A 27,508-nucleotide genomic window follows, 5' to 3' on the forward strand; every position below is an offset into this window, starting at 1 on the left:
AGAGTTCCGAGCCAAGCTGCATGAGTTATCAGTGTCTAGAACCAATGTTTGTAGGAAGGTTGTGAACAGAGCTGCTCGTGAGGGTAGTAATAATGGCTCGTCCTGATCTCTTATGATGCTGTACAGTTTCCCGCGACTGACAGTAAACCACTAATTAAGATCATACTCAGCCCAGGTGAACCGAGTAAAGAGAACAATATGAGACGAGATGCGGTCGTGTTTATGCTAGTAGTACTCATAGTAGTTGAATACCTAGTAGGTACCTAAGTGACTTACTCCCCGGCGGTCGAAAAGGAGGGCTGCGGGGCGCGGCATGATTGGTCACCGCCTTCGACGCTGGGAGCTCGGGGAAATTTTGGTCAGAGAGGCAGGCATTATTGAGACCCCTCCGAGAAAGCTGCGATCATTATTCAGGGCCACTCTCCCATCAACTCCCCACGCTTTCGCTCTCGGCTCTTCACCTTTCCCTCGCTTTGCCCTCTCTTTCCGCCCATTCATTTCCACCAAAATGGCCTTCGCTGGCCAGACTCCCACGATCATCGTGCTCAAGGAGGGTCCGTCACCTCGCCCGCATCCAAATGCTGCTTCTGTGTGTACCGCGGATCGTTGCTAACTGACCTTGTGATTTTGCGTCCAACAGGCACGGACACCTCGCAGGGAAAGGGTCAAATCATCTCCAACATCAATGCCTGTGTTGCAGTTCAGTCTACGATCAAGAGCACCCTCGGCCCTTATGGAGGAGACTTGTTGCTGGTGGACGGCAACGGCAAGCAGACCATTACGAACGATGGAGCCACCGTCATGAAGGTGCGTCGGTCCCGATTGTCATATGTCTTCACTTGACTCCTTTTTTCTTGTTCTCCTTGGACAGATAATACATTCCTTACCCCGCTGTCGGATGCTGATGACATTTACCCTCCATCTAGCTCCTCGATATCGTGCACCCCGCCGCCCGCATTCTCACCGACATTGCCCGGTCTCAAGATGCCGAAGTGGGAGATGGAACAACATCGGTTGTCGTCTTGGCCGGTGAGATCTTGAAGGAAGTTCGGGAACTCGTCGAGCAGGGAGTCAGTTCACAGACTATTGTCAAGGGTCTGCGGAGAGCCAGCTCCATGGCTGTGAACAAGATCAAAGAGATTGCTATCGACATGATCGAGGCTGCCGGAAGCGAGGAGAAGAAGATCGAGACGCTACGACGCCTGGCCGCAACGGCGATGAACAGCAAGCTTATTAAGCGCAACTCAGACTTCTTCACTAAGAGTATGTTGGCCTTCCGGTTATTCAAGGGTCCCGGCCTGGAAACTAAAATTTATTCTAGTGGTGGTGGATGCCGTCTTGTCGCTCGACCAGGATGACCTCAACGAGAAGCTGATCGGTATCAAGAGAGTTACTGGTGGTGGTCTGCAGGATTCACTCTTCGTCAACGGTGTTGCCTTCAAGAAGACCTTCTCCTATGCCGGTTTCGAGCAACAGCCGAAGTACTTCAAAGACCCCAAGATTGTGTGTCTGAACGTTGAGTTGGAGTTGAAGAGCGAGAAGGACAACGCCGAAGTGCGCGTGGAGCATGTGTCGGAGTACCAGGCTATTGTCGATGCCGAGTGGCAGATCATTTACAACAAGCTGGAGGCCATCTACAAGACCGGCGCCAAGGTTGTTCTCAGCAAGCTGCCTATTGGTGATTTGGCTACGCAGTATGTCTTTCTTTCACCATCCTTGCCGTTGGCCTGCAAGTCACTAATGTTCGATTCACTGCGCACAGGTACTTTGCGGATCGCGATATTTTCTGTGCTGGTCGTGTGGCTGCTGATGATATGGACCGGGTCTGCCAGGCGACCGGTGCGGCAACGCAATCGACTTGCAGTGACATCCAAGATCGTCACTTGGGTACATGCGGTGTCTTTGAGGAACGTCAAATTGGTGGTGAGCGCTACAATCTTTTCTCGGAATGTCCTGCCGCCAAGACCTGCACACTCGTGCTACGCGGTGGAGCGGAGCAATTTATTGCGGAGGTTGAGCGCAGTCTGCACGATGCCATTATGATCGTCAAGCGTGCTCTCCGCCACACCACCATTGTTGCGGGTGGCGGTGCCACCGAGATGGAACTGTCGAGCTTCATGCACGGCTTCGCGGACCGCAACGTGCCCCACAAGCAGCAGGCGGTGGTCAAGGCCTTTGCCAAGGCCTTGGAGGTGATTCCCCGTCAGCTGTGCGACAACGCTGGATTCGACGCGACGGACATCCTGAACCGCCTGCGGGTGGAACACCGCAAGGGCAACGTCTGGGCAGGTGTAGACTTTGACAACGAAGGTGTTCGGGACAACATGGTTGCCTTTGTGTGGGAGCCCAGTCTGGTTAAGGTCAATGCCATCCAGGCGGCTGTTGAGGCAGCCTGCCTGATTCTGAGCGTGGATGAAACTATCAGTAAGAGACGCAGCATCCCGACCCGATTCTAGTTTAGAGCTGACGTGACAACCTTTCTTTTCTACAGAGAACGAAGAGTCAGCCCAAGCTCAGGCCCCGGCGCGTGGACTCCCGCCGGGTGCTGCCCAGCGCGCTCTGGGTGGCCGCGGACGTGGCATGCCTCGCCGCGGACGGTAAACGATAGGCGGACGAAGAATAGATTTGGACCTGTATGCGATGGAATGGTTGAATATAAAAGCAATCAATAATCTGAATAGCGCTTGAGTGCTTTCCGTTGGTTGTGGATAATATCATATTTTCTTTATCTTCTTATTTTTGCCCTCCATATTGGATCCTTTCAATCCTTTTGATATAGGGGCTGTTCGTAGACTAAATTATCCCGATCGGGAAAGGCCCACTATCTGTCACTCACTTCCTGGGCCCTTACGGCATCACGTGCTGCTGTCCTGAAATTCCACGAGGCCATGAACCTTGAATTCTTTCGCGATAGCCTTGAATCGATAGGTTTATTTATACCCCCGGCAGTTCTTCGGCGGCACCATGATGGCTGATAGCCAGAGGATGGGCAGCAATGAGGACGGGCCGAAAACGATGTGTGATAGGAGGGGTGCATTTGGAATTCTGACGTTGGCACCTGGAAGGAAGATTGTATTATTTGCATCGGCGCAATGCAGCTGGGGATCGGAGTGACCGATATGCAGGAGAGAGACCTAAACCTATCCAAATGTTCATCCAAGTTTATGGTTTTCGTCCCCCAATAGACTAGTATTTTTGTTCGTCTATTTATTTCTCTTCTCTCTTACTCTTATTTTATTGAAGAAGAAGTAAATCCAACCGAGGAAGCACCAATTGGCGCGTCGGGCTCCACTGCCGCCTTTCCCCAGTGACGGACTGCGCCTTTCTCACTTCCTCACCATCTGACCTTCTCTTCTCCTCTTCTCCTCTTTCACTTCTTTTTTTTTCTCCCCTTCTTCTCTCTTCGCTTTACCCTCTCGTCTTATTTCCTGACTCGTGATCTGCTTGGGCCCTGCATATCAGTCTTTCTTATTCTGCTCCTGTGACTCGTCCATAAATCCTCGCCTTTCCTCTGCAATTCGGCCATGTCCTACTATCCTCCATATTCGGGCCCGCCCGGGTATCCCCCGCAGCAGCAACAGCAGCAGCAGTATAATTACCCCCCTCAGAGCTACGGCAGCCCGCCACCACAGTATCAGCAGTGAGTTTCAGTCGCCTTCTTTTTCTTGCTTGGGCAAATAATCAAACAGACGCCTCGTGCTTGATGCTAATCAATGCCCCAGACAAATGAATCCTCACCATCATCATCACCAAGCGTCTTATGGCGGCGGCGGCGGGGGATACCCTGGTCAGGCCTACCGCCAACAACAACAACCACCTCCCAGCAATCCTTACCCCTACGGTCAGCCGCCGCCCCAGGGCGGCTATAATGTATGTCAAGCGAGCCCGAGTCTTATCTTCCTGTGCAACGGACGGTTAATGGCAGTCCTTTAGGGTGGCTATGGTGCTCCCCAATATGGTGGTCAGCAGGGTAAGCCGCAAACCGCTCTAACGCGCAGTTTTGACGCAACTGACATTCTCCAGGATACTCGAACCCTTACAACCAAGGCAGCCAGGGCAACGGACCTCCTCCTCCGCCAAGTGAACCGGTGTCTTTCGGTCAGGGCGCGCCGCAAGGCTACAGCTTCCAGTACTCTCGTTGCACGGGCAAGAGAAAGGCTTTATTGATTGGAATCAATTATTTCAACCAGAAAGGTCAACTCCGAGGATGTATCAACGATGTCAAGAATATGTCAACATACCTGAATCAGAACTTTGGCTATGCTCGTGAGGACATGGTTCTGTTGACGGATGACCAGCAAAACCCTATGAGCCAACCCACTAAGGCCAACATCCTCCGGGCTATGCACTGGCTGGTGAAGGATGCGCAGCCTAACGACTCTCTGTTCTTTCACTACTCTGGTAAGCGCCGACATGTTAACCCCTCCTTTCTTTCGAGGCTGGTCTAACGGCAGCAGGCCACGGCGGTCAGACCCCTGATCTGGACGGCGACGAGGACGACGGATACGATGAGGTGATCTACCCGGTCGACTTCCGCGCCGCGGGACATATTGTCGATGACGAGATGCACCGCATCATGGTCAAACCACTTCAGCCCGGAGTGCGGCTCACAGCGATCTTCGATTCGTGCCATTCTGGATCTGCCCTGGATCTGCCTTACATCTACTCGACCCAAGGAATTCTCAAGGAGCCCAACTTGGCCAAGGAGGCGGGTCAAGGTCTGCTGGGCGTGGTCTCGGCATACGCCCGGGGCGATATGAGCAGCATGATGTCAACGGCAGTGGGATTCTTGAAGAAGGCGACCAAGGGAGACGAGGCGTACGAGCGTACCAAACAGACCAAGACAAGCCCGGCAGACGTGATCATGTGGTCGGGCAGCAAAGACGATCAGACCAGCCAGGATGCACAGATTGCCGGACAGGCCACGGGAGCCATGTCGTGGGCGTTCATCAGCGCGCTCCGCAAGAACCCACAGCAGAGCTACGTACAGCTGTTGAACAGCATCCGCGACGAGTTGGCTACCAAGTACTCGCAGAAGCCGCAGCTGAGCAGCAGTCATCCCTTGGGTAAGCAGTGTCCTGTTGTTCCGGTATAATGTATAAAGTAGGAAGCGGTTCTGACGGAATATAGATGTGAATTTGCGGTATGTCATGTAAATAGGCGTTTGTGGGCTTCTTGGGTCGAGCGATGGGGAGAGAAACATTGGTGCCTTTCATACTTAATATTAACTATGGGCTGTTATGCTATTCTCGCTGCTTTTTTAGCTTTGGCGGTCACAGCTTATTTTGGATGGTCAGAATGGTCTGTTGTTCTAAAGCATACCCTATCTGCAATGGCACAGAATACACAAGTATGCCAACTGTATAAACTTCATGATTGTTTCATTATATTTCCATGATATCTCGTTAGTTTTGTCTGAGTGCAAGTGCTCACCGCGACGGACTACCACTACCACCTTTTAGGCGCATCGACCACCGTCCTCGAAAAGGAGGCACTGACCGTCTCCCTCTGCTTCTTTTTCTGAGCCGCGATAATGCCCGTGCGATCCGTCACAGGCGTGGCATTGATGATATTATCGAAGGCATCCTCCTCATCATCACTGCCGCCTTCCGCCGACCCCGACTCCGCATCTGAATCCTCTTTCAGCGGCTGTGGGATGGTCTCTTCTTCGGGCCTCGCGATCCGCTCGGGCTTCGCCTTCTCCTCGACCTCGGGATTTTGGAACGCCTTGGAATTCAAGATCTTCGCTCTGATCGCAGCCATCTGCTCTTCCTCCTCCGAATCATCCGAGATGGCGAACGGGTCCTTATCCTCCTCCTCGTCTTCCTCTTCATCATCTTTGTCCTCATCCTCCTCCTCCGAATCACTCTCAGCCCTCCGGTTCGTGTTTCCGACGGTCCACATATCGTCCGCACCTGTGGCCCGACTCTCCTCGTACTCCCTCTCGATCTTGGCGAGCCAATCCTCCTCGGCGCGCTTCACTTCCTCCTCATCGGCACAGGCGGCGTAGCGCTTGAAAAGCTTGGCGTTGATCTCCATGAAGGCCTCACCGTAGCGGAAGGGTTTGAGGACCTCGCGAGCCCAGTCCTCGTGGCCGCAGATACAGAAACAGGCCGCCAGGGCTTCGACGCAGTTCAGACGCCAAGGTTTGCCGTAGTTAACCGTGTTGGCGGCAATGAGGTAGGGGACTGTTTCGAAACACAAAACGAAATTAGGCTTGAATCGAGAGGATGCATGTAGATGGCATAAATGAAGAAAAGACGTACGCAATCGTTCACACTTGCCCCCGATTCGCGACCAAGGGACCTCCTTGGTACGCACCCACGAGCATTCTACCACCGCGGCACCGAATTGTTCCATAAGGTCTTTGTCGGCGGGGGAGACGACTTTTTTGGCGTTGGGCCTAGGGATCAGAGAGAAGCAAGAAGGTTAGTGACGAGAGTCCATGATACGGATATCTACATCATAAATGATCCAGGCCATGGATATGTGCATATTAGGTGTGAGTGTGGGTATGAGCTGGCTAGCGACAACATACGAGATCACGACACCGGGAAAGCGCTGGCCGATCGCCAACTCGCGCATCAGGCCGAAATTCATCAATCGTTTGCCGGAACATCGCTTCGGATCGCAGTGGCCCATGTCCCAGCAGGCGGCCTTGAAGGGAGGACGAGAGTAACCGCCCTGCTCGGTGTCACTGTCGCCATCACCGCCGCCGCCGCCGCGGGGAGGGGGACGAGAGCGCGGGGCGGAGGAGAATTTCTTGCCGCCGCGGGAGAAGTTGTCCTTCTTGTGGCGGACCATAGTGTGTTTTGGCTTCTGTTTAGAAGGTCTGTATGGCTAGTATAGAAAAAGTGATGAATTGCGTAAGGTATCAGGCTGCAAGCATGTACAGCTATTTCGTGAAACTGGTGTGCAGCGCGTAGAGGAGGTGGACGAGTGAAGGTGTAAAGGTGATGGTGGTGTAGGAGTCAAGAAAATGCAGGCAGTGACGGAGAGCAGCCAACTGAACCAACCAAGTCCGTCCTGGCCTGTCAGGTTAACCCGGCATCGGGACGGAAAGAAGTTCCCCTCATTCTTCCCTGTCCACTTCCCCCATTAATTCATTCCACCCACTCCATCATCATCATCATCATCCTTCTTCCCACTGCTTGTGACTACTACTACCTTAAAAGCTTTCCCCGACTCCGATTCCCCTCCGCGCGCGCTATCTTATACTCACTTTTCTCAATTTACTCCCCCTATTATTTTCATTTCCCCGTTGGTTCTTTTCAATTAATTCACCCTGGAGGCCGCTTCAGCACGTATGGCAGCGAGGGACCGCTTCGGTGCCTACGCTGACCCGGGCTTAACACCGCTACAGAGAGCTATCCGTATGTGTCTTCTGTGCCCCCCCTCCCTCCCCCCTCCTCGTTTTCTTTCTCATAGATTTTCCCACCACCACAATTCTCGATATAAGGAGCTTCTGCAGAAATATGACGTATTGCTCATATTTTATCTCCCACTACTACAGGAAATGCCTGCGACCTGTCCCACTATGAACCCAACCTCGCCCTGAATCTTGAAGTGGCCGATCTGATAAACTCCAAGAAAGGCAATGCGTGAGTCTTTTGGCCTGGCGTTGCGCATCCCCGCCTTCCTGGGAAGCGACCCATCGGAAAACTAATGGGCTCCGCAGACCTCGAGAAGCGGCTATCGAGATCGTCCATCTGATCAATTCGCGCAACCAAAACGTGGCGCTACTGGCGTTGGCAGTAGGTGGCCTCAAACAATGTCATCGGGTAGCCTGGCGCGGAACATATGGGACTGACGAGACACACTTTCGGCTAGTTGCTCGACATTTGCGTGAAGAATTGCGGTTACCCCTTTCATCTTCAGATCAGCACCAAGGAGTTCCTCAATGAGCTGGTCCGTCGCTTCCCCGAGCGCCCGGCCATACGGCCCTCGCGCGTGCAACATCGCATCCTTGAGTCCATTGAGGAGTGGCGACAGACGATCTGTCAGACGTCGAGGTACAAGGAGGACCTAGGCCACATTCGGGACATGCACCGTCTGCTGCTTTACAAGGGCTACGTGTTCCCGGAAATCCGCCATGAGGATGCTGCGGTTCTGAATCCCAGTGACGTGAGTTTATCCTCTCGGATTTTGAAACGCTCGTTCCGCTGACCCGTCAAGAACCTTCGCTCGGCCGAAGAAATGGAAGAGGAAGAGCGTGAGGCTCAATCCGCTAAGCTGCAGGAGCTAATCCGCAGAGGCACCCCCGCCGACTTGCAAGAAGCCAACCGGTTGATGAAGGTCATGGCCGGTTACGACAACCGACACAAGACGGATTATCGGGCCAAGGCGGCAGAAGAGGTGGCCAAGGTGCAGCAAAAAGCCAAGATATTGGAGGAAATGCTACAGAGCCACCAGCCGGGCGACCGAGTCGCTGAAGGGGACGTATTCGAAGTAGGCTGCTTTATCTCTCAAAACTGGCACAGACCTGCTGACGGATATCGACAAGGAACTGGCGAGTGCACTCCAAAGCGCCCATCCCAAGATCCAGAAGATGTGCGAGGAGGAGTCGGATGATCCTGAGGCCGTACAGAAGCTGCTCGAGATCAATGACAGTATACACCGCACGATCGAGCGATACAAGCTTGTCAAGAAGGGCGACTGGGAGGCGGCCTCCCAGATCCCCAAGGGTACTCTGGGCACGACAACGGGCGTGTCGAAGAACGCTAATAATGAACTTTCCCTCATCGACTTTGATCCCGAACCCGCACCGAACGCCAACGGCAATGGGGCCGTGGCTCCTACTGGAGGTAATTCTTTGGAGAATGACTTATTGGGACTGTCAATAGACGAGCCTGCTCCGGCTCATGGTGGAATCTTGCTGGGGCCTGGTAGGCGACTCACATACCTTGTGACGTTGATGCGTGCTAATACCTGATCTCGCAGCCCCTAAGACGTCCGCGACGCCACCGCTGCCCCAAGCGTCCACTAGCTTCAGGCCCAATTATGACATCTTCTCCTCGATGAACACATCTCAGTCGCCCTCACAGTCATCCACGCCCGCCCCAGGTGGGCGGCCTCAGAGCATCATCTCTTCTCCCGCTACGGCAACCCCTTCTCCTGCTCTCGATCCGTTTGCGTCCTTGGTGTCTGCTGGGTCGCGACAGGCCAGTCCTCTGCCCTCCGGCAAGGCCTCAAGCTCTCAGCCGCCAGCAGGTTCGTTGCTGGACCTGATAGGAAGCGAGCCTGCGCCACCAGCAAACAGCCAGACCAAGGCGCGAGAGGAGGACGAATGGAATTTCGCCTCATCTCTGCCAGAAAGCAACGCGCTACCCAGCATGAATCGCGTGCAGGTGCTGAACTCGACCCTCCGAATTGAATTCATGGCGCGCCGACATCCCCAACAGACACAGCAGATTCATTTGGTAGCCCTGTTTTCCAACGGCTCTAACCAGCCACTGAGTGAATTACACTTTCAAGTGGCCGTGGAGAAGGTGAGCATCTTCTCTCCCCCTCTCCCCCGCGGATGACTTCTGAAAATCAAATGCTAATGGAACCGCACAGTCATACACACTGCAACTGCGGCCGCAGTCGGGACGGGACATTGCACCCTCACAGGCGAACGGGGTGCAACAGGAAATGTTAGTGGATAGGGTTCCGATGGGTAAAGGAAACGCGATCAAGATGCGGTTCCGCGTCTCGTACCGGGTGGGTAGCGAGCGCAAAGAAGAACAGGGCATGGTCCCATCATTGGGAATTGCCTAAAGGAGATGAGGGATTGGATTACAGCTGACCAGAGGGCCAGGGGAGGAGACAAACGGAGGGAACCCCCCTGACATATGGTTTGAACCTGTTCCAGGCATGGTGGTGTGTTTGATATTTGAATCTCTTGTGACTTTGCGGTTTCTGCTCTGTTTTGTGAGAGATTTCCCAACTAGCCTGCATAGTTTTTTCGTATCCATGTATACCTGAGCCAGTTTGAAGCCGTGAGCGAAACGTGGCCGCTTCTCTTGGTGATAAGGATCTTTCCCCTCCTTCCCTGACAACCTGCCAATGTTTTCTTGCTTCCTGACATGGACAGCCCACATCTCTCCGGACCTGTTTTGGGGTGGCCCTGGACAGCCACCGGAGGTTTATTCGGGAATGAAGCTGGGATAGGACCCCTGAGACGGGCATTATCCCTCTGAATGGATTGGGTCGTTGCCGAGAGACCGTACCAGGGAGCGTCGGCCGAGTGGCTGCTGGGCCGACGAGGGGAAAGAAGGATGGCTGGGACCAGGATTGGTCGTGAAGTTAAGGAGGGGATCAAAGGGTGTATGAGCTGAGCGGGGGAATGGTGGGAAGGAGTGGGGGGAAAGGCAGTGAGGTAAGGCAAGAGGTTGTAAAAGGTACAGTAGAGTTTCAAGGAGAGCCTGTGAGGAATTGGAATGGGTCCCGTTTCAAAACTTCGGGGTGACAAGCGTGAAGTACGAAGAAAGTGGGAAGGGTGGCGGTGGCACAGACCAGGACAGGACGTCTTCGTCTTCCCTCGCATCCCACGGTTATTTCCGGGCTTCTTCGGGATCTGACACGGGCAAGTGCTGCAAGTTACCTAGTACATGTCCATGTGCCATCGAGTCGGCAGCTGCGATCTGTCAGATCTTCGTCTTCTCAGATCTGGTCTGCGGGGAGAGGGGCGAATTCCCGACCAGGTGGTTACGGGGTGGTAGGAGTCACAAGGATTGGGGGGGGGGAACGAACTCTTACAAGAGTTACAAGAGAAAGTTGTCTGTTATTGAGACTGCAGAGAGGGAGGGACCCGTCCACTATTTTCCTTCGGGTCAAACAGCTTCAAAGATGAGACTGAGAGACCGAGAGACTGTCATCTTCGTGTTCAGGGCAATTCCCTGATCGGGTAATAACAAGGCGGCATTGGGCGATGTCTGCAGTTGATCATCACATCGTTTCATGGCTGAGTAATAATGAGCGGCAGGAAGAAGTGAAGAGGTAGCTGTAGGTCCAGTACGGTGTACTACTACATAACTACAATGTACTGTACAGTAGTTTAGGTGCAACACTCACCCGTTGTTGAGTTGGATTCGTATCCATGTATGTACCTACAGTAGCGCCATACCGATCCATTACCACTAATCATGCAAGATTCGATACAAGACCCCGCAGGCTGACAGTGGGGCAGCACTCAATTGACAATTTGACACTCGATTGCAGGGGTGACTAAGCTTATGTCCCGCCTAAGTCAGATTGCTCTTGCCGCTCTGGGTAGGATTGGCGATCAGTGGGCTGCAGAGTGACAGTACCATACGGTAACGGAAGTATGAAACACTGGCAGCTTATCTTCCTTCCTTCCTTCCTTCCTTCCTTCAGATTGTTGTTCATCAATAGAGACTCCAAGACTCGCTCCAGGCTTGCTAAGCAAGCGAATAATTGACTTTGGAGACAGCCTCAAAGTTTTACGAGCAATCAGTCAACCCAACACTGTCCTTTGTCCTTTCCGTCCCCCCCCCTTCAGTCGTCTACTTTCTCCTTCTTCTCCTCTGTTCCTCTTCTTCGATGCTCATCTGCAAGACTTTTCCTTTCCTCTACACCTGAACACTCGCAATCATGGCCTTGGGACAATACTTCCGGTCTGACTTTACTGTATTCCCTAGCTACCTTGCCTTTCGAACGACTGGGAATGACTTCAGGTCTTCCCATGGATATGTACTCTCGCCAGCTGTCCAGGATGCTCAGACCCAGCTCCGCAAAGAACTCTAGCTGTTGCCCGTCCCATGGTACCAGCAGACTTTGAGAACTCGCCAGACCTCCCCCCACCCCCCCCCCTCCGGGGAGAGTCCCAGCCTTGGCTATGGTTGCTCTCTGGCTGATCCTGTCTGGACTCGGGCGTCTCTTCGCCTGTCAGCTTGGGATTCCCCAGCTTGCATTTCCGGTAGTCAAGTACAGTAGGTTCTCGGCCTGAACCACTCCGTTGTCCGCTTTGCAGCGTAGGATGCCCCTCCTTGGCAACCATCTATTTAATTTCTCCTGCTGGCTGCTCTTTACAACTTTTTTTTCTTTATCTTATTTCTAGCCCTGCTCTGGACGAGGTATCACCCGTCTATCGTTGTCTATTCTTCTTCAGCCCCAGGGCTCCTGTATCTATCTCTACAGCCTTCATCTGACTGCAGTATTGCTCTCGGCTTACATTTACCACCCCACGCAGTTTTATTTTCCCTGACTCTCAAAAACTGCTTTAAAATGGGATCTCCTGGCATCGACCTCGATGTCGCCCCAAATCCTCGCACGAAAGAGGAGAATCAGGAACGGTAAGTACCACCGACTTCAAGAGGCTTGTTCTATGCTGATTGATCGCAGAGCGTTCATTGCAGCTTCGAGACGGAAAGATAGAAGCCTCGATGCCCGCGTGGAGTCGGCCAACCGGGCCTCCAGCCTGCACAAGCAACGCACCGGCAAGGCTCTTCTCATCAGCAGAGACATTGTGGAGCGAGAGGCAATGTACGAAGAGGTGGATGACCGCTACCAAGAGAAGATCAACCGGATGCTGCATGCTCAGTCCATGCAGCTACATGCTGAATTTAACCGGAACCTAATGGCCGCCTGGCATGGTGCGCGTCCCGGCAGTGGTCTGCATCAGCGGCGAGCTGCGAGTGCACATATGAACCCGCGCGCTTCGATCAACGGCATACGCAAAATGAGCCTTGATCTGTCCGGGCTGCGATCTTCCATCGCAGAGGACTGCAGGGTGCAACCCGGACCAATGACTAGTCCGCTGTCGGCGAACCCTAGCAGCTACGTGCTCTCCCCTAATCTGGACGGGACTGCGCAGTCGCCGTCGTATCCCAACGTTGTTCCTGCTTCGGCGGGCCAAGTGCCATCCTACATTGCCCAGGCGGGCGGACCCACCTGGTCCCCCGTCGCCCACCAGCAGCAGCAACTCGGCCCGCAGCAGCCCTTCCGGTCACCCTGGACTGCAGGTTATCTATCCCCTCAGCTACAGCATCCTACAGCCTCTCTAGGAGAGATGGCCGCGATGCCAGTGCGGCAGTTTAGAGACCGCATGGCGTCCGCACCGGTCATCCCAGTCCACACCATGGCCGCTTCTCCTTTGATGGGCACTCCTGCCGTGGGAGGAACCACAACCACAGCTGCTGCTACCATGACTCCCCCAACTCCGGCGATGAGCCGCCCGGTCAATATGATCCAACACAACCGCGTCCGATCGGAGCCAGGTCAAACAGTTCTGGCACACGGCCTGCCTGCCACTACAATGTCGCAAATGAGCTCCCCGCGCGGCAGTGGGCAGGACATGGGGTCTTCTGCCGAGCCTATTATCCCAACGCCAGACTTATGTCCTACGCCGAGTACGCCGCACTCCCCTCATTCCACGGGGCAGAACGGTGGTGTTTGGGGACTGGACCTGAATAAGGAGGAGGGTGTGGAGGTGACGTACCAAGCTGATCATCTGGATCCCGAATATGATGAATTTAGCCGCTTCGCATTTGGATTGGGCAGTGGCAGCCAGCTACCGGAGGCGGATGTGGGTTTTGACGAATTCTTCACATTGGAAGAGTACCCCATCAGTGCTTGATGCGTGTCTCGTTGGTTTCTCTTCTTTCTTTCTGTGACTCTACATACTATACTTTTAGTTTTTGTCTTATTACTCGATCGGTTGGGAGGGTTTGAGGCAGGAGTGCTTGTGCATTGGCTGGACTTATATCTGTACAATTTGTACACAAGGAGGGGGAGGTGGAGAAGTACAGCAATACCCGAAGACTATGGCGTTGATGGGATTTGATCAGCAGGTACGGACATGCGCGATGGATATAGTGATTTAACTACTACTACTTCTGATACTACTACTATTACTACAAAATAATGAGAGACGATGATCCTTACCTATGTTTCCAACCTTTTTTTCCTTCGGTGTCAGACCTCCCGATCTTGCAGACTATGCTTTCAAACGAATTCGATCAGCATCCAGGACAAGCCCGATCCGTGGAAGAAGCAAGAGTTTTTCTTCTCTGCACGTAATTAGAAAAAAAGGGTGGGGAAAAGGGCTGGAAGTAAGGGCAAGGCACACACACCCACTGCACCCACCCGCAGCGTTACATCGAAGGACGGACAAGCCGCAAACAGCGATCAATCGATCCCTTGCCGATCAAATCTGGAGAAGTTTGGGAGTTAGCAAGCAAGCTGCCGAAAAAAAATTCTTTCACCTTCCTTCCTATTATCATTTCGCATTGTTCTTGCATCCTATGTCATGGTGGCATATTGCGGGATTTTGCAGAATTCTTTTTGGAGTCGTGTGCAGTTTCTTCAATCGATGGGGCTCTCTCAGAGGGTTAAGTTAGTGGTTGGTTGGGGGATTCTGGAGTTGCAGTCTGTAGTACTAGTCGCAGCTGTATCTGGGATTGTAGATGATGTGCATGCCAAGGGGAGAATGTTTGATTTTGTGAAGGGGTACAGTAGGAACTACGAGTAACTAAGCTTCTGTCTGCCATGCGAGGTTATCGGGGATAGAGTGCTTATTCTGATTTGTTGTCGTCTCGGCTTGTGGATTACATACTGTAAGTAACTACTGGACTATGGTGGTGTGGTGGTGTGGTGTGGTGTGGTGTGGTGTTGGAATGTGTGATTGTCGGTCTGGTGAAGTCTAATCTGGTCCTGATACTGCGAGCTAGTTCAACCAGGTTAGTCCAATTCTTCTGCCTGTGTGGTAACTTGTGTACAGTACCTATAGCTAGGTTCCTCTTGAACGTGCAAGTTGGAAGAAAGAAAGTCTTGAGGCCGATCAGGGCGGGCTGGCCAGTGGCCAGTGGCCCCATTCCCAAGCTTGTGTGGGGGTGGGTTTGAACTCGGTGGTAACGTTAATGGTTCAACTAATCCCTCCATGGATCTCAACTCTAATGACTGATACGTCGATTGATTGGATCCATCGGGGTGGATCATTAATCTAATTTGGGTTCTGGTCTGTGCTCACTGCTGAGTGCAGGTGTGCGGCGGCAGTGCAGTGGGCTAGTAATTACAGGGTTTGTATCTGCATTACCGATTTACTTTACATGTCCTGTCTGATAAGAGCGCCGGCTAATGCACGCAAGCGTCCTCTTGGTCAGTTAGTGCTTAGTTAGCTGGGTTCTGGGCCTGACTATCAACGCACGATGGTTTGATATCTTCGGTAAAAATTATTGAGACTGAGTTTGAGACAGACGTTTGGGGAACAGGGATTTGAAATCTCAACTGATTCATAGCTGGCTGATTCGCTACGAGTGGACTGAAGGGTGTTCGGGATTTAGGGTTTGTCAGGCTTAGCGATCTATTATGGATTCAAATGACAGTTCTCAGTATGTGTAATAGTTACTTGTACTCAGTAGGTAGACTAAGAACTTACTCATAGTAACTGTAAGGGAGGGAGGATGTGACTCGGCGGTGTTCGAGAGCCAAGGAGGGCATTGGCCTGGGGAATTATCTTCCGCTTCGATTTGTCTTCCTCTTCTGCGTACATAGTCGGGTGATTGACGGTCTAGAATCACCCAGTCCAGTCCTCCCTCGTCTATACTCTCTCTCGCTTCCTATCTCTATCCCCGAACAATCCCTCCCCCCCTCTCTGCCAGTCTACCTACCTACCTATTCGATCATACCTCGTATACAACCCCCTCTTCTGAACATTCATCCCCGATATTCACCCCGAGCAACACCTAAAAACAAAATCCCCTGACTTCGCCACCACCACCACCACCAGCAAACACCGTACTGTACATTGATGTACTGGATAGAACACACAGACACTCCTTTACCTTCCTATCCCGTCCCACGTAAACCCCTCTCACTAACTCTCTCTCTCCGTCCAAACCCCGAACAACCAACCCCAGCCCATCCCTTCCTAACCCACCAAGCTACCTACCGAGGATCTGGAGGCGACCTACCTACATTACATGTAGTAACCCAAAATAAAAAGTGGATTTGCCGCCGCCGGCGGGGAGGGGGGGAAGGGAAACACGGGAGGAGGTGCAGGAGGAGGATTTATCGATTGATCGTTTCCCACGGATAACCCTGAAACTCTATCATCTGTCTCTTGCTGCTCGCTTGCTCGCTTGCTCGCTCGCTCAGATTGTCCCAAATATTGAGAAGCCGGAGATGCTCACTCGCTCGCCAGTTAAAAGAGACTTTTGCTCGGGGATGGCCGACAGCTGACTGATTGATTGATTGACTGTTTGTTTTGGGTGGATGGTTGGATTGATCGATCGATCGATCGTCGTACACTGGCTGTCACATGCACATGCACACGCATTGATACTCAGGCTTAGAGGCGAAGGTGCTAAGGTTCTAAGGTACGGTAGGGAATGGTGTCTGACCTATTTTGCCATGGGGACTTTTCGTTCTTGTTCTTGTTCTTCATGTTGTTTGATTACTGCCGATTGCTGTTCGATTGCCGAGGGTGAAGGGATGCGCTGGGATGGGAGGATTCGGGCAGTACTTCTGGTTGCCCCCCCCCCTCCCCACCTCTCCCCTCCCCGGTTCCAGGGTATACTCTTTCGGAGCTTTGTCGGAGATTTCTAATGGAGTCTAGCTAGCTAGGTACTATACTGTAGGTGTTTATGGATGGCTTGATGGTGAGTGGGAGGCGATTTCCGCTACCTCGGGTGTCTAAGGGCAAGGACCGATGGGTTTCAGTAACGTATTCTCGGCTACATGCGTGCAATAGGGGTAAATATGATCCAGTTATTCGGATGGCTATCCGTGTATGTAATGTCACTTGATGGTGGTTAAGCTGATTGGAAACAAATGATGAAGTGAAGCCAATGCCTGTCTTAGTTGCATCTGCATCCCGTCGTACTCACCTATACAATCCTCCCACTGAACAGCTCCCGTCCAATCTCCCCACTGCGTCGCACACTTACACTCGAGCTGCTGCTCCGGCGACGTCGACTCCGACTCTCCGCTGGATCGGCCGGACTGAGCCCGCTCGCCCGGGCCTGCAGGTTCAGAATATCCGTCAAACTCACCACCCCCACCAGGCGTCCCGATAGCCGTGCCCCCGGCAGAGCTGACGCAGGGATCGATGGCACCATGGTTGTCGCGCCGAGGAACGACTGGGGCGGGCTTGGCAAGTGCGCAGAGCTGAAATTCGGGGCCTGTAGGCTCGGATTACTGCCGATCGCGGGGGTCTGCGGCGGAGATTGCGTAGTCGTCGGAAGAGGAATGTGCACGGATGAATGAGATGGGGTCGGGGGCCCTGACGAGGCGGGCGACAGGGGATCGGTGACCCACAGGCTGTATCATGATTCATAGTCAGGCCGGGCACTATCTGGAGCAGATACTACTAAACGTACCGGTGAGACTTGGTCGCAACCACTTTGGCCACGGTATGTGCTAGAGTCGAGGTCGGGTTTACGTGGAACACTGGGAATGAGTCCTTGCCCTCTTCCAGGCCACGTGTAGACAGAATAACGGAAATGAAATGTGTGCAGGTGTTGCGCAGTAGTGGGAGTGAGGACGACCGGGTGAGTAGCTATCGATGTCAGCGACGCTTGTGCTATTCGAGGACAGTGAAACATACCTTAACATCGGTTGTTGAGATGTTGCCCACCACATTGAAATGGTTGTCCACCACGGCGATTGATGAAACCCCCTCGTCATTCATGACCTGAAGGGCTTCGCAGAGCGGCCGGTCCCCACTGCAACGAAAATGTCAGTACGTATCACTCGCATCTGCATCTGACAATGGAACATACTTGATTGAGATGACCTCGCGCGAACCAATTCCCAGCTCATGCAAGGATTGGGGATAGAGCTGGTCAATCACCGGGAAGCTACGTCCGTTCTCCCAGAGAAACTTGACCAACCGGTACTGACTGAAGATGCCCACCACCTCCCTTTCCTTTTGTTCATCGACTACCACAACGCGGTGCACGCCTCCTCCGAAAGTCTGCACGGCCGTCATCACGTTGGCCGAGGCAGGCAGCGTTGTCAGCGGTTCTTTCCTTCCCAAATCCTTCACATCCTTCAGCGGAATCTTGATGCCCTGTTTCGCCTTTCGGGCTAGTTCTTCGTACGATGCCAATAACGTTTCATCGGGTTGCGTCAGTCCTGCCGCCAACAGAAGGTATGCATTGAGATCGGAGTAGTCGAAAGTGCCCACGGCAGACTTCTGGTCAGGCGTTTCTCGAATCAGGAGCACCGGAGCTGCGGTATCGATCAAGATCTATGCTTGTCAGCCTTTGTGATAAGAAAAACGAAAAGAAAAAAAAAAGTAAACCGATAGAAGTGTTTCCTGGCCGCTTACATTCGTCGCTTCTTCAATCCCGGTATCGACCTCCACGAATTTCAAGTCGTTGGGACTGACAAGCTCGCCAATCTGGATTTCCCGCCAGTCCCGACCGGCGAATGCAGAGTTGACATTGCTTGGAGCCGGAGGATTATCAATGAGGCTCTGGATGGCGGACTGGGTGAGTGACGGTTGTCGTCGAGCCCTCGGAGACCCAGGAGTTCCGCGAAGGCTCTCGCTCATGCTTTGGCGGTGCTGGTGACCGGACGTGTGAGATGAAAGTCGGAGAGATCGGTTGCCCACAGAAGTAGTCCGGGAATCTGTGCTGGAGCGGGGCGATGCGATATTCGATCCACTGGAATCATTCTCCGCCGCCGCATCTACAGGATAGTCGGCCATCGTGGGGTGTGGTCGAAGAGTGGTAAACCAGTAAGGGGAGCTCGGAGGCAGGCGATGCCCAACTTTCGAGTGAGATGCAGTAGGTACTACTAGGTAAGTTACAGTACTCCTGCTGGAGACAGCAACGGAGAAAGCGAATCAGAGATCAGATATCAAAATAGCCTGTTAACGGGCGATAAGCCAAGACGCACAGTCAGAAAAGAAAAGAAAGGAAATCGACGACTGGGGACGATGGAGTCATTGAATCGAGTCACAATCACAAGGCGGGGAACAACTGGCGTCAACCGGTCGGGAGTAGCGCGGGGAGGCGGCGGCTGTCAGCCAATTAGCGTCTTCCCGCTGGTCATACCAGCGTCATTGTATCTTCAGTCCGACGGAGGCCTGGGGCATCAATGTTATACTTCCATGGACAGTGAGCTCACAGGAAGCTGAATGAAGCCTTGAAAGCCAAAGAAGTACGGAGTACATGCAGATCATTTGCGCGATCACCAGGCACCCGCACGCTTGCAGCCGTACAGGTACATACGAGCCAGAGAGATCTCATGCGCCTGTCTCCTGCAAGTGACATCATCCATCATCCATCACGTGTATCCACTCCAGCTAGAGAAAGTCCTGCAGCATACCCCCAAGATCTTTCAGCTTGCGCTCTTTCATTACTGCCCGTTTCGGGCCTGCAGGTCTTTGATCAGAAGTCGTTTTCTGTTTCTTAACAGGCGGTTCGGCATAATCCTTGATGCGCCGAAGACAAATGGGATTATAGCCAACGGCACGATGAGTTTTTTTCGAGGTCGCGCGTAAGACCTTCAGTGTTTTCTGCCCAACTTGAAGAGAGAAGGTAGGGGCATCAACAGGGAAGGTCGACTTCTCTGCCCCATCAATCTCCAGCGTCTTCTGGTAGATGCTCTGCACAGATGTCGGCACTTCGCCCATATCCACAACAGTCCAGCCCTCTAACTCAAACCCAACCGCAGCGCCGGCTGGAATGGCAGGACACCCATTCAGCACCATAAACTGCAGTGCTGGCAAGTCACGGAGGTAACGTAGTGCGACAGATGAGATGTCGGACTGGAATTGTAACATCAGGACCCTCAAATTTACGAATCCCGCGGAGCTCTGTGCCAACTCACTCCACGACCGCACAACTCGATCATTGAGATCAACCATAGGCGCCTCGCTCTCGTCCTGGATGCCTTCATACTGCAGTGGTGTGGCAATCTCCAGCGCAATGAGATTGGGTATGTTAGCCAAGCCTACGAGATCAGGAACTCGAGCATGTGTGGCAGCCAGAGTTAAGATCGCGCACCAGCTCAACGAGTCACCTTTGACCAGACTCAAGTAGTCCTGCATCGGCATGAGGGGGCTCTCGACCTTCATGGCACGGTGCGAAGCGATCTTACCGAACTCCTCGGGATATGCTGTTGCAAATAGTTTCCAGGCATATGTAGTCTGTTTGTTGCTTTTGAGCGCAAGGGAATTAGGATCTCGCAGCTGTTTAGGGAGGATGGGCACCTCTTACCACTGGCCAAGTATATCCCACAGAGACTTTGCGAGCCGCCATGGCACGGAAGCAAACAGCTCGGGTCGAAGATTTCTTTGGTCCGACAGAGCTTCTCTCGTTGCCGCATGCATCAATGAAGGTGCACCACGTGCAACGAGTTGTTTGTCCCATCCTTCAGGCAGGAAAGGCGTCTCATGGACCCAGGCCGCACCCTTGGAAGAGGCCAAGGAAGGCTCCTTAAAAGACTCCAAGTACACCTGACCACTGTTCCGGTCAACAACCTCGTGGATTCTTTTCGGTTTGGGTATCGGCATGCGATCAAAGAGTTTCGAATAAGACGATGCCTTTTTCCGTTTAGGCTGTTGGGGCTCATCGGAGACTTTTTTTCGTGTATAGACGCGTCCAGTACGCGCGTTGTATGTATTCTGGAACACGGTATGATCAGGCATGGCGGCAATTGCTAGTCTCTGATCTAGAGTATGCTATGATCATATAACCAACATGCTACTAGGTTGTGAATTGCAATATTGATATGGAGACGCGGCAGAGAATAGGCGAGCACGTGATTGTGTACAACCCAGATTGCGCATGTTGCGCATGTCAACACCCCAGTAACAAGCTTTATCGTTCCGATATGTTGAGAAGAAAGTAGAAACGAAGGTACTTAGTCATTGACTAGTTCGACATGGGTTGTAGTTCCATGATGGCAGGTGAAGTTGCCGACTTGCCTTGTTCCTGAGGAGCCTTAGTATGGGACGGTGCGAAGTCTTGTCCCCAAGAAAGGAAGGGAAGGCCAAATCGGATTACCCAAACAGGTAACCCCACTGACCCGGGCGGCGAACCGCGCCGCGTCTCTGTCGGAGCTTACTGTACATAGGTACCGCGTACCGTCCACACTTTATTCCACTACCTACCCAGTACTCCCTCCGCATCATCTTTCCTCTCTGACTTCATTCCTCCTCGAACAGTCCGAGGTCAGACTTGTGTTGTTCCTATTTGGTGGACTATACGCGATAGCACTGCCTCATAATGTTTCAGGCGGAGACGGAATCCCTGTTATCCCGTACCTTACTGTGACTGCAACCCTGCAACGAACGACTCATAAGGCAACGAAACAGTCATGGAAGGCAACGTTCATCGCATCTCTAGTTCGCTGGCATGCATGGTGGCGATTTTGCCAAACCTGCGTACTGCGTAACTCAGCGGAGACACAATAGAGCGCTAAGTACGATGTCTCAGTAAATCTATTCTTGGAGGCAGCGATCCGACATCCAACGGGCCGGCATCCCTTACATGCCCAGTGACCAAGATTGACCTCTACTCCAGTTCCTGCACATTCCCTGCATCTGACCGGGGCAAATGGTCTGTTCATTGGCACGCAAGAGAAGATCGCCAGCGGTCAGCCGCTGAGCCTCGAGCTCTGATAGGGTCACGAGCCCTTGCAGGCTGACTCGGGCGCCAAGCGGCAATTTAATTGTATCGATGCAGTCGAAGCGCCTTTTATGTGTGGTTCTCGCGACCAGGAACCCCACAAGATACATTCAGCCTTATGGTCTACTCTTCTGACTGACTGACCCAAAAATGACTCAGGTTGGCTTACTTGACTTGACCAAGGGCTTCACTGCCTTGTGGCTCGGGATATGACCCATCTAGTCTTCCAGATCAGGCGCACTCTGTGGCCGTATATATTAGGACACCGTCCTGAGCGATACTTTGCATTCAAAACAGAATATTCGTGCTTGGGAATACAACCTACACTGCTACATTCCATCTATCAAGTTTAGCGGTAATAAACCTACCTCTTATTTATAGTTGACCCTCAAGAGAGTCACCTCACATCCAAGATGAGCTCCGACTCACACTCCAAACCCACTTCAGTACTTCAGCGAGTGGCTAAGGTGGCTCATGCGTGGAAACGGGATTCAGCCATGTTGCAATTCTTAGTATCCTTTCTGGCAAAGCCTTCGCCTGCAATACAAATGGCAAATGAACGCGAACATACCGTCTGGCTGTTCGACAACACAGCATACCAGGCACCGATATCTGGCTCAACCGAGCTCAACCTATGGCGGGCAGAAGTTGTTGCTTGTGTGTTCCAGAGAGACAGCAGGAAGGACCTCAGTAAACTCATCGCCATGGTTGCAGACCTCATCGGACTGGACGGGGAAATTGGCACAGATAAAGAGACTCGTCATCGGATAGCGGAGCGACTTCAGCCATTTCTACATCACACAACACCTGCGCACTTGATGATGTTGGAAACACCCTTGCCCAACAATGCGACCCAAATTCATCAGCTTGGGCCTGCGGATGATAGCGGCATTATCAGCCAAACGGTGGGAGTCAACAGTCGCCACATTACAGACGGGACGAAACTACGCTCGTACCTTCGCGGCTGGGCAAGCGAGGTGACGATGAACACGACGTACGCCAGTGCGGAGGGTTGGCTTGTCATTTCCGACATTGACGATACCATCAAGTACACCAAGACCTCCGAGTCAACTGGTATCCTTCGCACAACTTTCGTGGAGGAGCCCAAGCCGATCGTTGGAATGCCTGAGCTTTATGCCAGGCTCCAACATGACCTTACGCCTACATGGTTTTACCTTTCTGCTTCTCCATACAACCTGTATCCGTTCTTGCACGGCTTCATTCACACCTATTTCAACCCGGGAACCCTGATCCTCCGTGATACATCTTGGCTAGATGTGAGCGAGCTGGTTAAATCGTTCACTGTCAATACTATGGAATACAAGGTGGACCGTGCAGAGAAAATTCATGGCTGGTTCCCCAAGCGAAAGGTGCTTTGCATTGGCGACTCGACTCAAAAGGATCCAGAGGCCTATTCTGAACTCTACAAGAGACATCCGGATTGGATTCAGGCAATCTGGATCAGAAAGGTCACTGATGTTCCCCATTTGGACGAGCAGAATTCGCCGAAGAGATTTGAAGCTGCATTTGACGGTGTGCCCGACCATAAATGGAAGGTTTTCGAAGATCCTGCGGAGGTAGAGCACCTTGTGGATGAGTTGGGAATAAGCCATAACAAGCTCGGGCCTCTCGAGGAATTCTCAACCGATGCTGAATGATCGGACGATGCAGTGATATCGAATGAACTTCGAATTAGATGTTGACTCATCACAAAAGGTTGCTGATATAAGCGTGTTTATACTCGGGGTTACGTCAATGGTAGGATGTCACCCAAACGTCAAGGCCCGCGCTTGTGGCTGCAGCGGTCCATCCTTAAAATCTGCGATCGGAACAAACCCCGCTCGATCTACGCCTTGTCATTCGGCGAAACCACGGAATAGTGTTGCTCCTCATTCTCCTATATCCTGCTGGCTGGTTGCTTGCGTCGGCCTCATTGAGCATATTTCGCCGCTGCATCACATCATAACTTTTCCAACCCGGCTGTTACCGTTTAGCTAGAGAACCGCAAATCGACCACAATGGATGAGCACAGAACAGTGCCATCTACGATGAGAGCACTATACTATCGACCAGCGTCAACTGCTATCACCGACCTCACCTCTCTGGATGCTCCTAGGGTAGACTCTTGCGTCGAGTTCGATTCTGGATTCCAGACGCCAATGCCCTCTGGGAATGAATACCTTATCAAGGTTAAAACCGCAGCTTTCTCCCACGATGAACTACGACTAGCTACCATCTTGAACCCGTCGAAATCCATTCCTCAGATTCCTCTGCATTGCTTCTGTGGTACAGTTGCTGATACGCCCAAGCATGACTACCGGAATCCAGGCGGTCCGAAATTCAAGGTTGGCGACGTTGTTTTTGGCCTGGTCAACTACACCCGTGACGGTGCCGCGGCCGATTACGTCGTCGCTTCAGAGGATGAGATCGCTTTGAAACCCAACAATATCAGTGCTGCGGAGGCAGCCGCAATCCCTCTGCCTGCTCTCACAGCATGGCAGTCTCTCTTCACGTACGCCGGGTTTGTTCCCGAGGATGTCAAGGAAATGAAACGGCAATTACGAGTCCTGGTCACGAATTCGCGGAATAGCGAAGTTGGTGCCCAGGCACTGCAGCTACTCCGGTCACGGACACTGTTCCCCAACCAACTGCCCTGGGTCTGTGCAACTTGTGATGCCCAGGATCAGGAGGACTACTTGCGACAAGAGTATGAGATCGACGAGATCCTCTATGCCCCTCTTCCTTTGCCTCAAGATTATGACCTAGGGGCCATCTTCCGCCAGAATCGCTCGGCCCCGGTCGACCTTGTCATCGACTGTGCCGGCCGCCAAATGTTCCAACAAGCCCACTCTCCGCGCGTGGTCAAGTCCAATGGTGTCGTCGTGACTGCTGTAGACTCCACGCCTGCGCAGAACCGGGATTCCGAGGGCAACGCCGAACCGCCCCAAAACGGGGTTTTCAGCCGCTTTGTTGCGGTGCGGCCAGATGGAGAGGCGCTGGAGCGCATCGCTCAGCTAGTGGAGAATGGTGTAATCCGAGGCCGCGTGGAAAGCATCCACGATATCGAGAGAGGAGCCGACATGCTGGCTTCGGGAGCGGCCGGCGCCGGCGGTGGACGGCGAGGCGGCATGATGGTAATTCATGTCAACTGATTTTGAATCCTTCATCTCGTTGTGATATGCCATTATGATTTCTTTCCATTAGCCTTGTATTTTTACTCTGTTCGTTGCAGCCTTGATTAGCCTGTTTATCCTTTTGACTTAGAGATTATTCATCTGGACTATCGCACCACATATACGATAAAGCTTTAGAGTCAGCCATTTGCCACAGGTGCTTGCGTTATGATCACCGGTTGGACCCGACGGCGCTCGCCTCACCTCTAGAAACAACCCACATAGGAAAACTACGCAGTCGTAGACCACAGTACATCGCATGACCAGCACCCAGATCCACTCACCGAAGTATATCTCGGATTGCACAATGGGGGCCCGTATGCCGGTATTCATTGGAAGGCTTCGGCGGCGTCTATGCTATGAAGTTACCAGTCACCATACAGATGTGCCACTGACCCTTTTACCTTGCGCCCGATCGACCTCGACGAGCATAGGAATGGCCTCGAAACGAAGGGGGGGGGTGATTCTAGACCGGGTACGCGATATTGTTCTATACATATGATCTATCAAAGGTATGGAGATAATCGGGCACTCTGCTACAAATGGTGTGCGTCACGGTACCCATGCACAAGCACAACGGTTGGGTTCGAGATTGAACATGAGACCGTCCACTGCATAAACTACCTGGTTCCATGGGGGGAAGTTTCGGGACTGTCAACGTTTTATCTAGCGGGCGGAGCGTGTTGTACCGAGGCTGTGTCACCCGTCACCAACAGGTGCTGGGGCAGGGATGAAGTTCGCAAATGATGGGCGCTGACTGAACAAGGAGAAGAGAGACAATACACGAGCAGATTTTGGTCATAGACTGGATTATCCGATGCGGCCAAAGTACGTGAAAAGAACCATTTCAATGAAGGATCGAAACCAGTAAAGAAGTAATCTCTCGTACAAAAACAAGGTTTCAATGCAATGGGTCGCCGCTTCGCAGCACGGCAGGTTCGACACACAAGACACAAAAACGTCATATCACTTCTGCGACAGATCCAACCCGGTACGCCGGTAATAGTACTGCCAAAACTGTGAATGAAAAGGAAGGAGAAAAAAGAGGTCAAGTCCCTAGGTGGAGGCAATGTTGATGTGCTTTTCTCATTCTCGGAGAGAGAAGGACGATGAAAGTTGGTAGTATCAGTAGTAGACGAGATTGGAAAATGAAATAGAGCTGGGGAGGGAGGCTATAGCAGAGGGCGGGGGGGATATGGGAATAAGAAAAAGCATGTTACAGTAGAGAATCAAGTCTAGTGAAAACGCTCAAACATGCTGCCACAATCTGTGTCAAAAGGAAGTTAGCTATCGGGGCAGTTTCACTTTCAATGACTGGCTGTACGTACCTCCAACTGGAGCTCTTTGTCCTTAGCCTTGTTCACCTCGTCATTAATAGCCTGCGCCAGATTGGCTCCAATGGCTTGCGAGCCACCTGCCCTCCGGCCGAACGGCCACTGCGAGTACTCGGCCAACAACTCATCCACCTGCGCGAATGCCCGTTCCCGAGCCTCGTGGCTCATTGTGACCAGCGCATTCTCCAGAACATTGGCCGCATACGCGGCGCATACCATGGTGATCGTCCGCAGGTAGCGGAATTCAGCGTCCTCGGGAAGCCAGGCGTTTCCGGGAAGGATGACGGTGCGACTGCTGCAGATGTTGCGGACACGGCGATGGAGGTCGTCCTTGGCGCCGCCGTCAGCCACGGGGTGTGTAGCCATATCGAAGAGGAGGAAGTTGCGTTTCTCGGTGCGCAGGATGCCCTTGTCGACCAGGCCCTTGGCGAGACGTTCGCGCACTTGCTTCAGCTGGTAACCAATCTTCATCAAGTTCCATGTTTCACCTGGTCCCAACAGATCAGTTTTGTCGATGTCAACCCAGAGAATACCAGAATTCCATTGTACGCACCGCTCAGTAGATCGATCCAGGAGTTGACACTCATCTTCTCGCTCGACTTCATTATTTTCAACGCCTCGTCCAGCAAGACCTCGCCCGTCAGCGTATCATCGATCACCTCGATCACCCGATCGGCCAAGGGGAAACGTCGTCGAGAGGAATCCTTCTGCATGCTGATGCGACCGCGGAGGGCCAGTTCGATCACGATGCACCCTCGCAGGGCGTAGGAGATGTTCTCATTCCAGAACGAAAGGTAGCCCTACAATACCGACATGAAAAGGCCGCAGTCAGCAATTGAGACATCGCCCCGTATATCGATCGCCCCACAAAAACAAAAGCCGAGATAAGGATCACAAGGGAAGGTGCCCAACCTGTTTATCTTTCAATCCCAGTAGAAGTACCTCCTCCATCAGGGTGAGCTTGGGCTGTTTGCTGCGCTCCTCCGTTTCGCTGATGTCTCGGGGGTCGAACGCGATCTTATGACCATTTTCGGCGCTGGTGAATGACGTTTCGGGGACGCGGTTGTCCAGCGACGAACCGTTTCTCGATATGGGCGAAGAGACTCTGCTGTCATCATTGTCTTCTGCGCCAGCGACTCGACCGCCACCTCTCCGGCGAGTCAAGCCCCCGGCTGAGGCCATGAGGATTTATCGAACGGTGCGTTTGGGGGAGGAGTGGGGGAGGAGGGAAGGAAGGTGGAAGTGGTGAGTTTGGCGGAAGCGGGGAGGGTGCGAGATCAAAGGATTGAGGCCGAATGAAGGGAGGGGCGTTGGATCGTGTTGGAAAGGTGCACACGCCAGGAATGAGGTCTATGCCGGTATCGCCTGCGACATGAACCGATTGATTGTACTGTAGATTGAGAGTGGCCCCTTTGGG

At 52.7% G+C, this 27,508-nt stretch overlaps 11 protein-coding genes across 11 annotated transcripts; 6 read left to right on the plus strand and 5 right to left on the minus strand.

Annotated features, from left to right (window-relative positions):
* The first annotated feature begins 443 nt into the window (after nt 1–443).
* BO66DRAFT_392036 (chaperonin-containing T-complex subunit CCT7) lies at nt 444–2,842 on the plus strand. Its single transcript, XM_025647403.1, has 6 exons — nt 444–554; nt 641–807; nt 927–1,263; nt 1,322–1,694; nt 1,763–2,424; nt 2,492–2,842. The coding sequence occupies exons 1-6, from the start codon at nt 509–511 to the stop codon at nt 2,599–2,601; spliced, it is 1,695 nt and encodes a 564-aa protein (XP_025504054.1). The 5' UTR covers nt 444–508; the 3' UTR covers nt 2,602–2,842.
* A 690-nt stretch (nt 2,843–3,532) lies between these two features.
* BO66DRAFT_350032 (caspase family protein) lies at nt 3,533–5,220 on the plus strand. The gene is made up of 4 exons (XM_025644706.1): nt 3,533–3,870; nt 3,934–3,970; nt 4,024–4,401; nt 4,455–5,220. Exons 1-4 carry the CDS (start codon nt 3,727–3,729, stop codon nt 5,093–5,095), a joined length of 1,200 nt encoding a protein of 399 aa, XP_025504055.1. The 5' UTR covers nt 3,533–3,726; the 3' UTR covers nt 5,096–5,220.
* A 158-nt stretch (nt 5,221–5,378) lies between these two features.
* Nucleotides 5,379–6,963, minus strand: BO66DRAFT_392038 (ribosome biogenesis TSR3 family protein). Its single transcript, XM_025647404.1, has 3 exons — nt 6,539–6,963; nt 6,267–6,403; nt 5,379–6,188 (listed from the first exon to the last, which is right to left on the minus strand). The coding sequence occupies exons 1-3, from the start codon at nt 6,802–6,804 to the stop codon at nt 5,449–5,451; spliced, it is 1,143 nt and encodes a 380-aa protein (XP_025504056.1). The 5' UTR covers nt 6,805–6,963; the 3' UTR covers nt 5,379–5,448.
* A 155-nt stretch (nt 6,964–7,118) lies between these two features.
* Nucleotides 7,119–9,844, plus strand: BO66DRAFT_92250 (VHS domain protein). The gene is made up of 8 exons (XM_025653709.1): nt 7,119–7,373; nt 7,514–7,601; nt 7,679–7,754; nt 7,831–8,124; nt 8,176–8,448; nt 8,504–8,885; nt 8,941–9,488; nt 9,559–9,844. Exons 1-8 carry the CDS (start codon nt 7,307–7,309, stop codon nt 9,757–9,759), a joined length of 1,929 nt encoding a protein of 642 aa, XP_025504057.1. The 5' UTR covers nt 7,119–7,306; the 3' UTR covers nt 9,760–9,844.
* Nucleotides 9,845–11,959: 2,115 nt separating this feature from the next.
* On the plus strand, nt 11,960–13,615 carry BO66DRAFT_471540 (uncharacterized protein). The gene is made up of 2 exons (XM_025652865.1): nt 11,960–12,296; nt 12,346–13,615. Exons 1-2 carry the CDS (start codon nt 12,229–12,231, stop codon nt 13,577–13,579), a joined length of 1,302 nt encoding a protein of 433 aa, XP_025504058.1. The 5' UTR covers nt 11,960–12,228; the 3' UTR covers nt 13,580–13,615.
* A 317-nt stretch (nt 13,616–13,932) lies between these two features.
* BO66DRAFT_392040 (uncharacterized protein) lies at nt 13,933–14,497 on the plus strand. Its single transcript, XM_025647405.1, has one exon. The coding sequence runs from the start codon at nt 14,315–14,317 to the stop codon at nt 14,471–14,473; it is 159 nt and encodes a 52-aa protein (XP_025504059.1). The 5' UTR covers nt 13,933–14,314; the 3' UTR covers nt 14,474–14,497.
* A 2,185-nt stretch (nt 14,498–16,682) lies between these two features.
* Nucleotides 16,683–19,057, minus strand: BO66DRAFT_392041 (CBS domain protein). The gene is made up of 5 exons (XM_025647406.1): nt 18,275–19,057; nt 17,724–18,193; nt 17,549–17,666; nt 17,322–17,500; nt 16,683–17,262 (listed from the first exon to the last, which is right to left on the minus strand). Exons 1-5 carry the CDS (start codon nt 18,653–18,655, stop codon nt 16,830–16,832), a joined length of 1,581 nt encoding a protein of 526 aa, XP_025504060.1. The 5' UTR covers nt 18,656–19,057; the 3' UTR covers nt 16,683–16,829.
* A 198-nt stretch (nt 19,058–19,255) lies between these two features.
* On the minus strand, nt 19,256–20,467 carry BO66DRAFT_322812 (uncharacterized protein; the record flags this gene model as incomplete). Its single annotated transcript, XM_025643780.1, has 2 exons — nt 19,256–20,111; nt 20,172–20,467. 2 exons carry the CDS (start codon nt 20,465–20,467, stop codon nt 19,256–19,258), a joined length of 1,152 nt encoding a protein of 383 aa, XP_025504061.1.
* A 1,530-nt stretch (nt 20,468–21,997) lies between these two features.
* On the plus strand, nt 21,998–24,736 carry BO66DRAFT_411556 (uncharacterized protein; the record flags this gene model as incomplete). The annotated part of the gene is made up of 2 exons (XM_025649296.1): nt 21,998–23,140; nt 23,579–24,736. 2 exons carry the CDS (start codon nt 21,998–22,000, stop codon nt 24,734–24,736), a joined length of 2,301 nt encoding a protein of 766 aa, XP_025504062.1.
* A 54-nt stretch (nt 24,737–24,790) lies between these two features.
* On the minus strand, nt 24,791–25,255 carry BO66DRAFT_92320 (uncharacterized protein). The gene has a single exon (XM_025653710.1). The coding sequence runs from the start codon at nt 25,088–25,090 to the stop codon at nt 24,845–24,847; it is 246 nt and encodes an 81-aa protein (XP_025504063.1). The 5' UTR covers nt 25,091–25,255; the 3' UTR covers nt 24,791–24,844.
* Nucleotides 25,256–25,973: 718 nt separating this feature from the next.
* Nucleotides 25,974–27,273, minus strand: BO66DRAFT_322884 (GOLPH3/VPS74 family protein; the record flags this gene model as incomplete). The annotated part of the gene is made up of 4 exons (XM_025643783.1): nt 25,974–26,024; nt 26,086–26,579; nt 26,645–26,891; nt 27,004–27,273. 4 exons carry the CDS (start codon nt 27,271–27,273, stop codon nt 25,974–25,976), a joined length of 1,062 nt encoding a protein of 353 aa, XP_025504064.1.
* Between the last annotated feature and the right edge of the window lie 235 nt (nt 27,274–27,508).

Source organism: Aspergillus aculeatinus, assembly GCF_003184765.1.
Source record: "Aspergillus aculeatinus CBS 121060 unplaced genomic scaffold BO66scaffold_24, whole genome shotgun sequence".
Classification (NCBI taxonomy): domain Eukaryota; kingdom Fungi; phylum Ascomycota; class Eurotiomycetes; order Eurotiales; family Aspergillaceae; genus Aspergillus; species Aspergillus aculeatinus.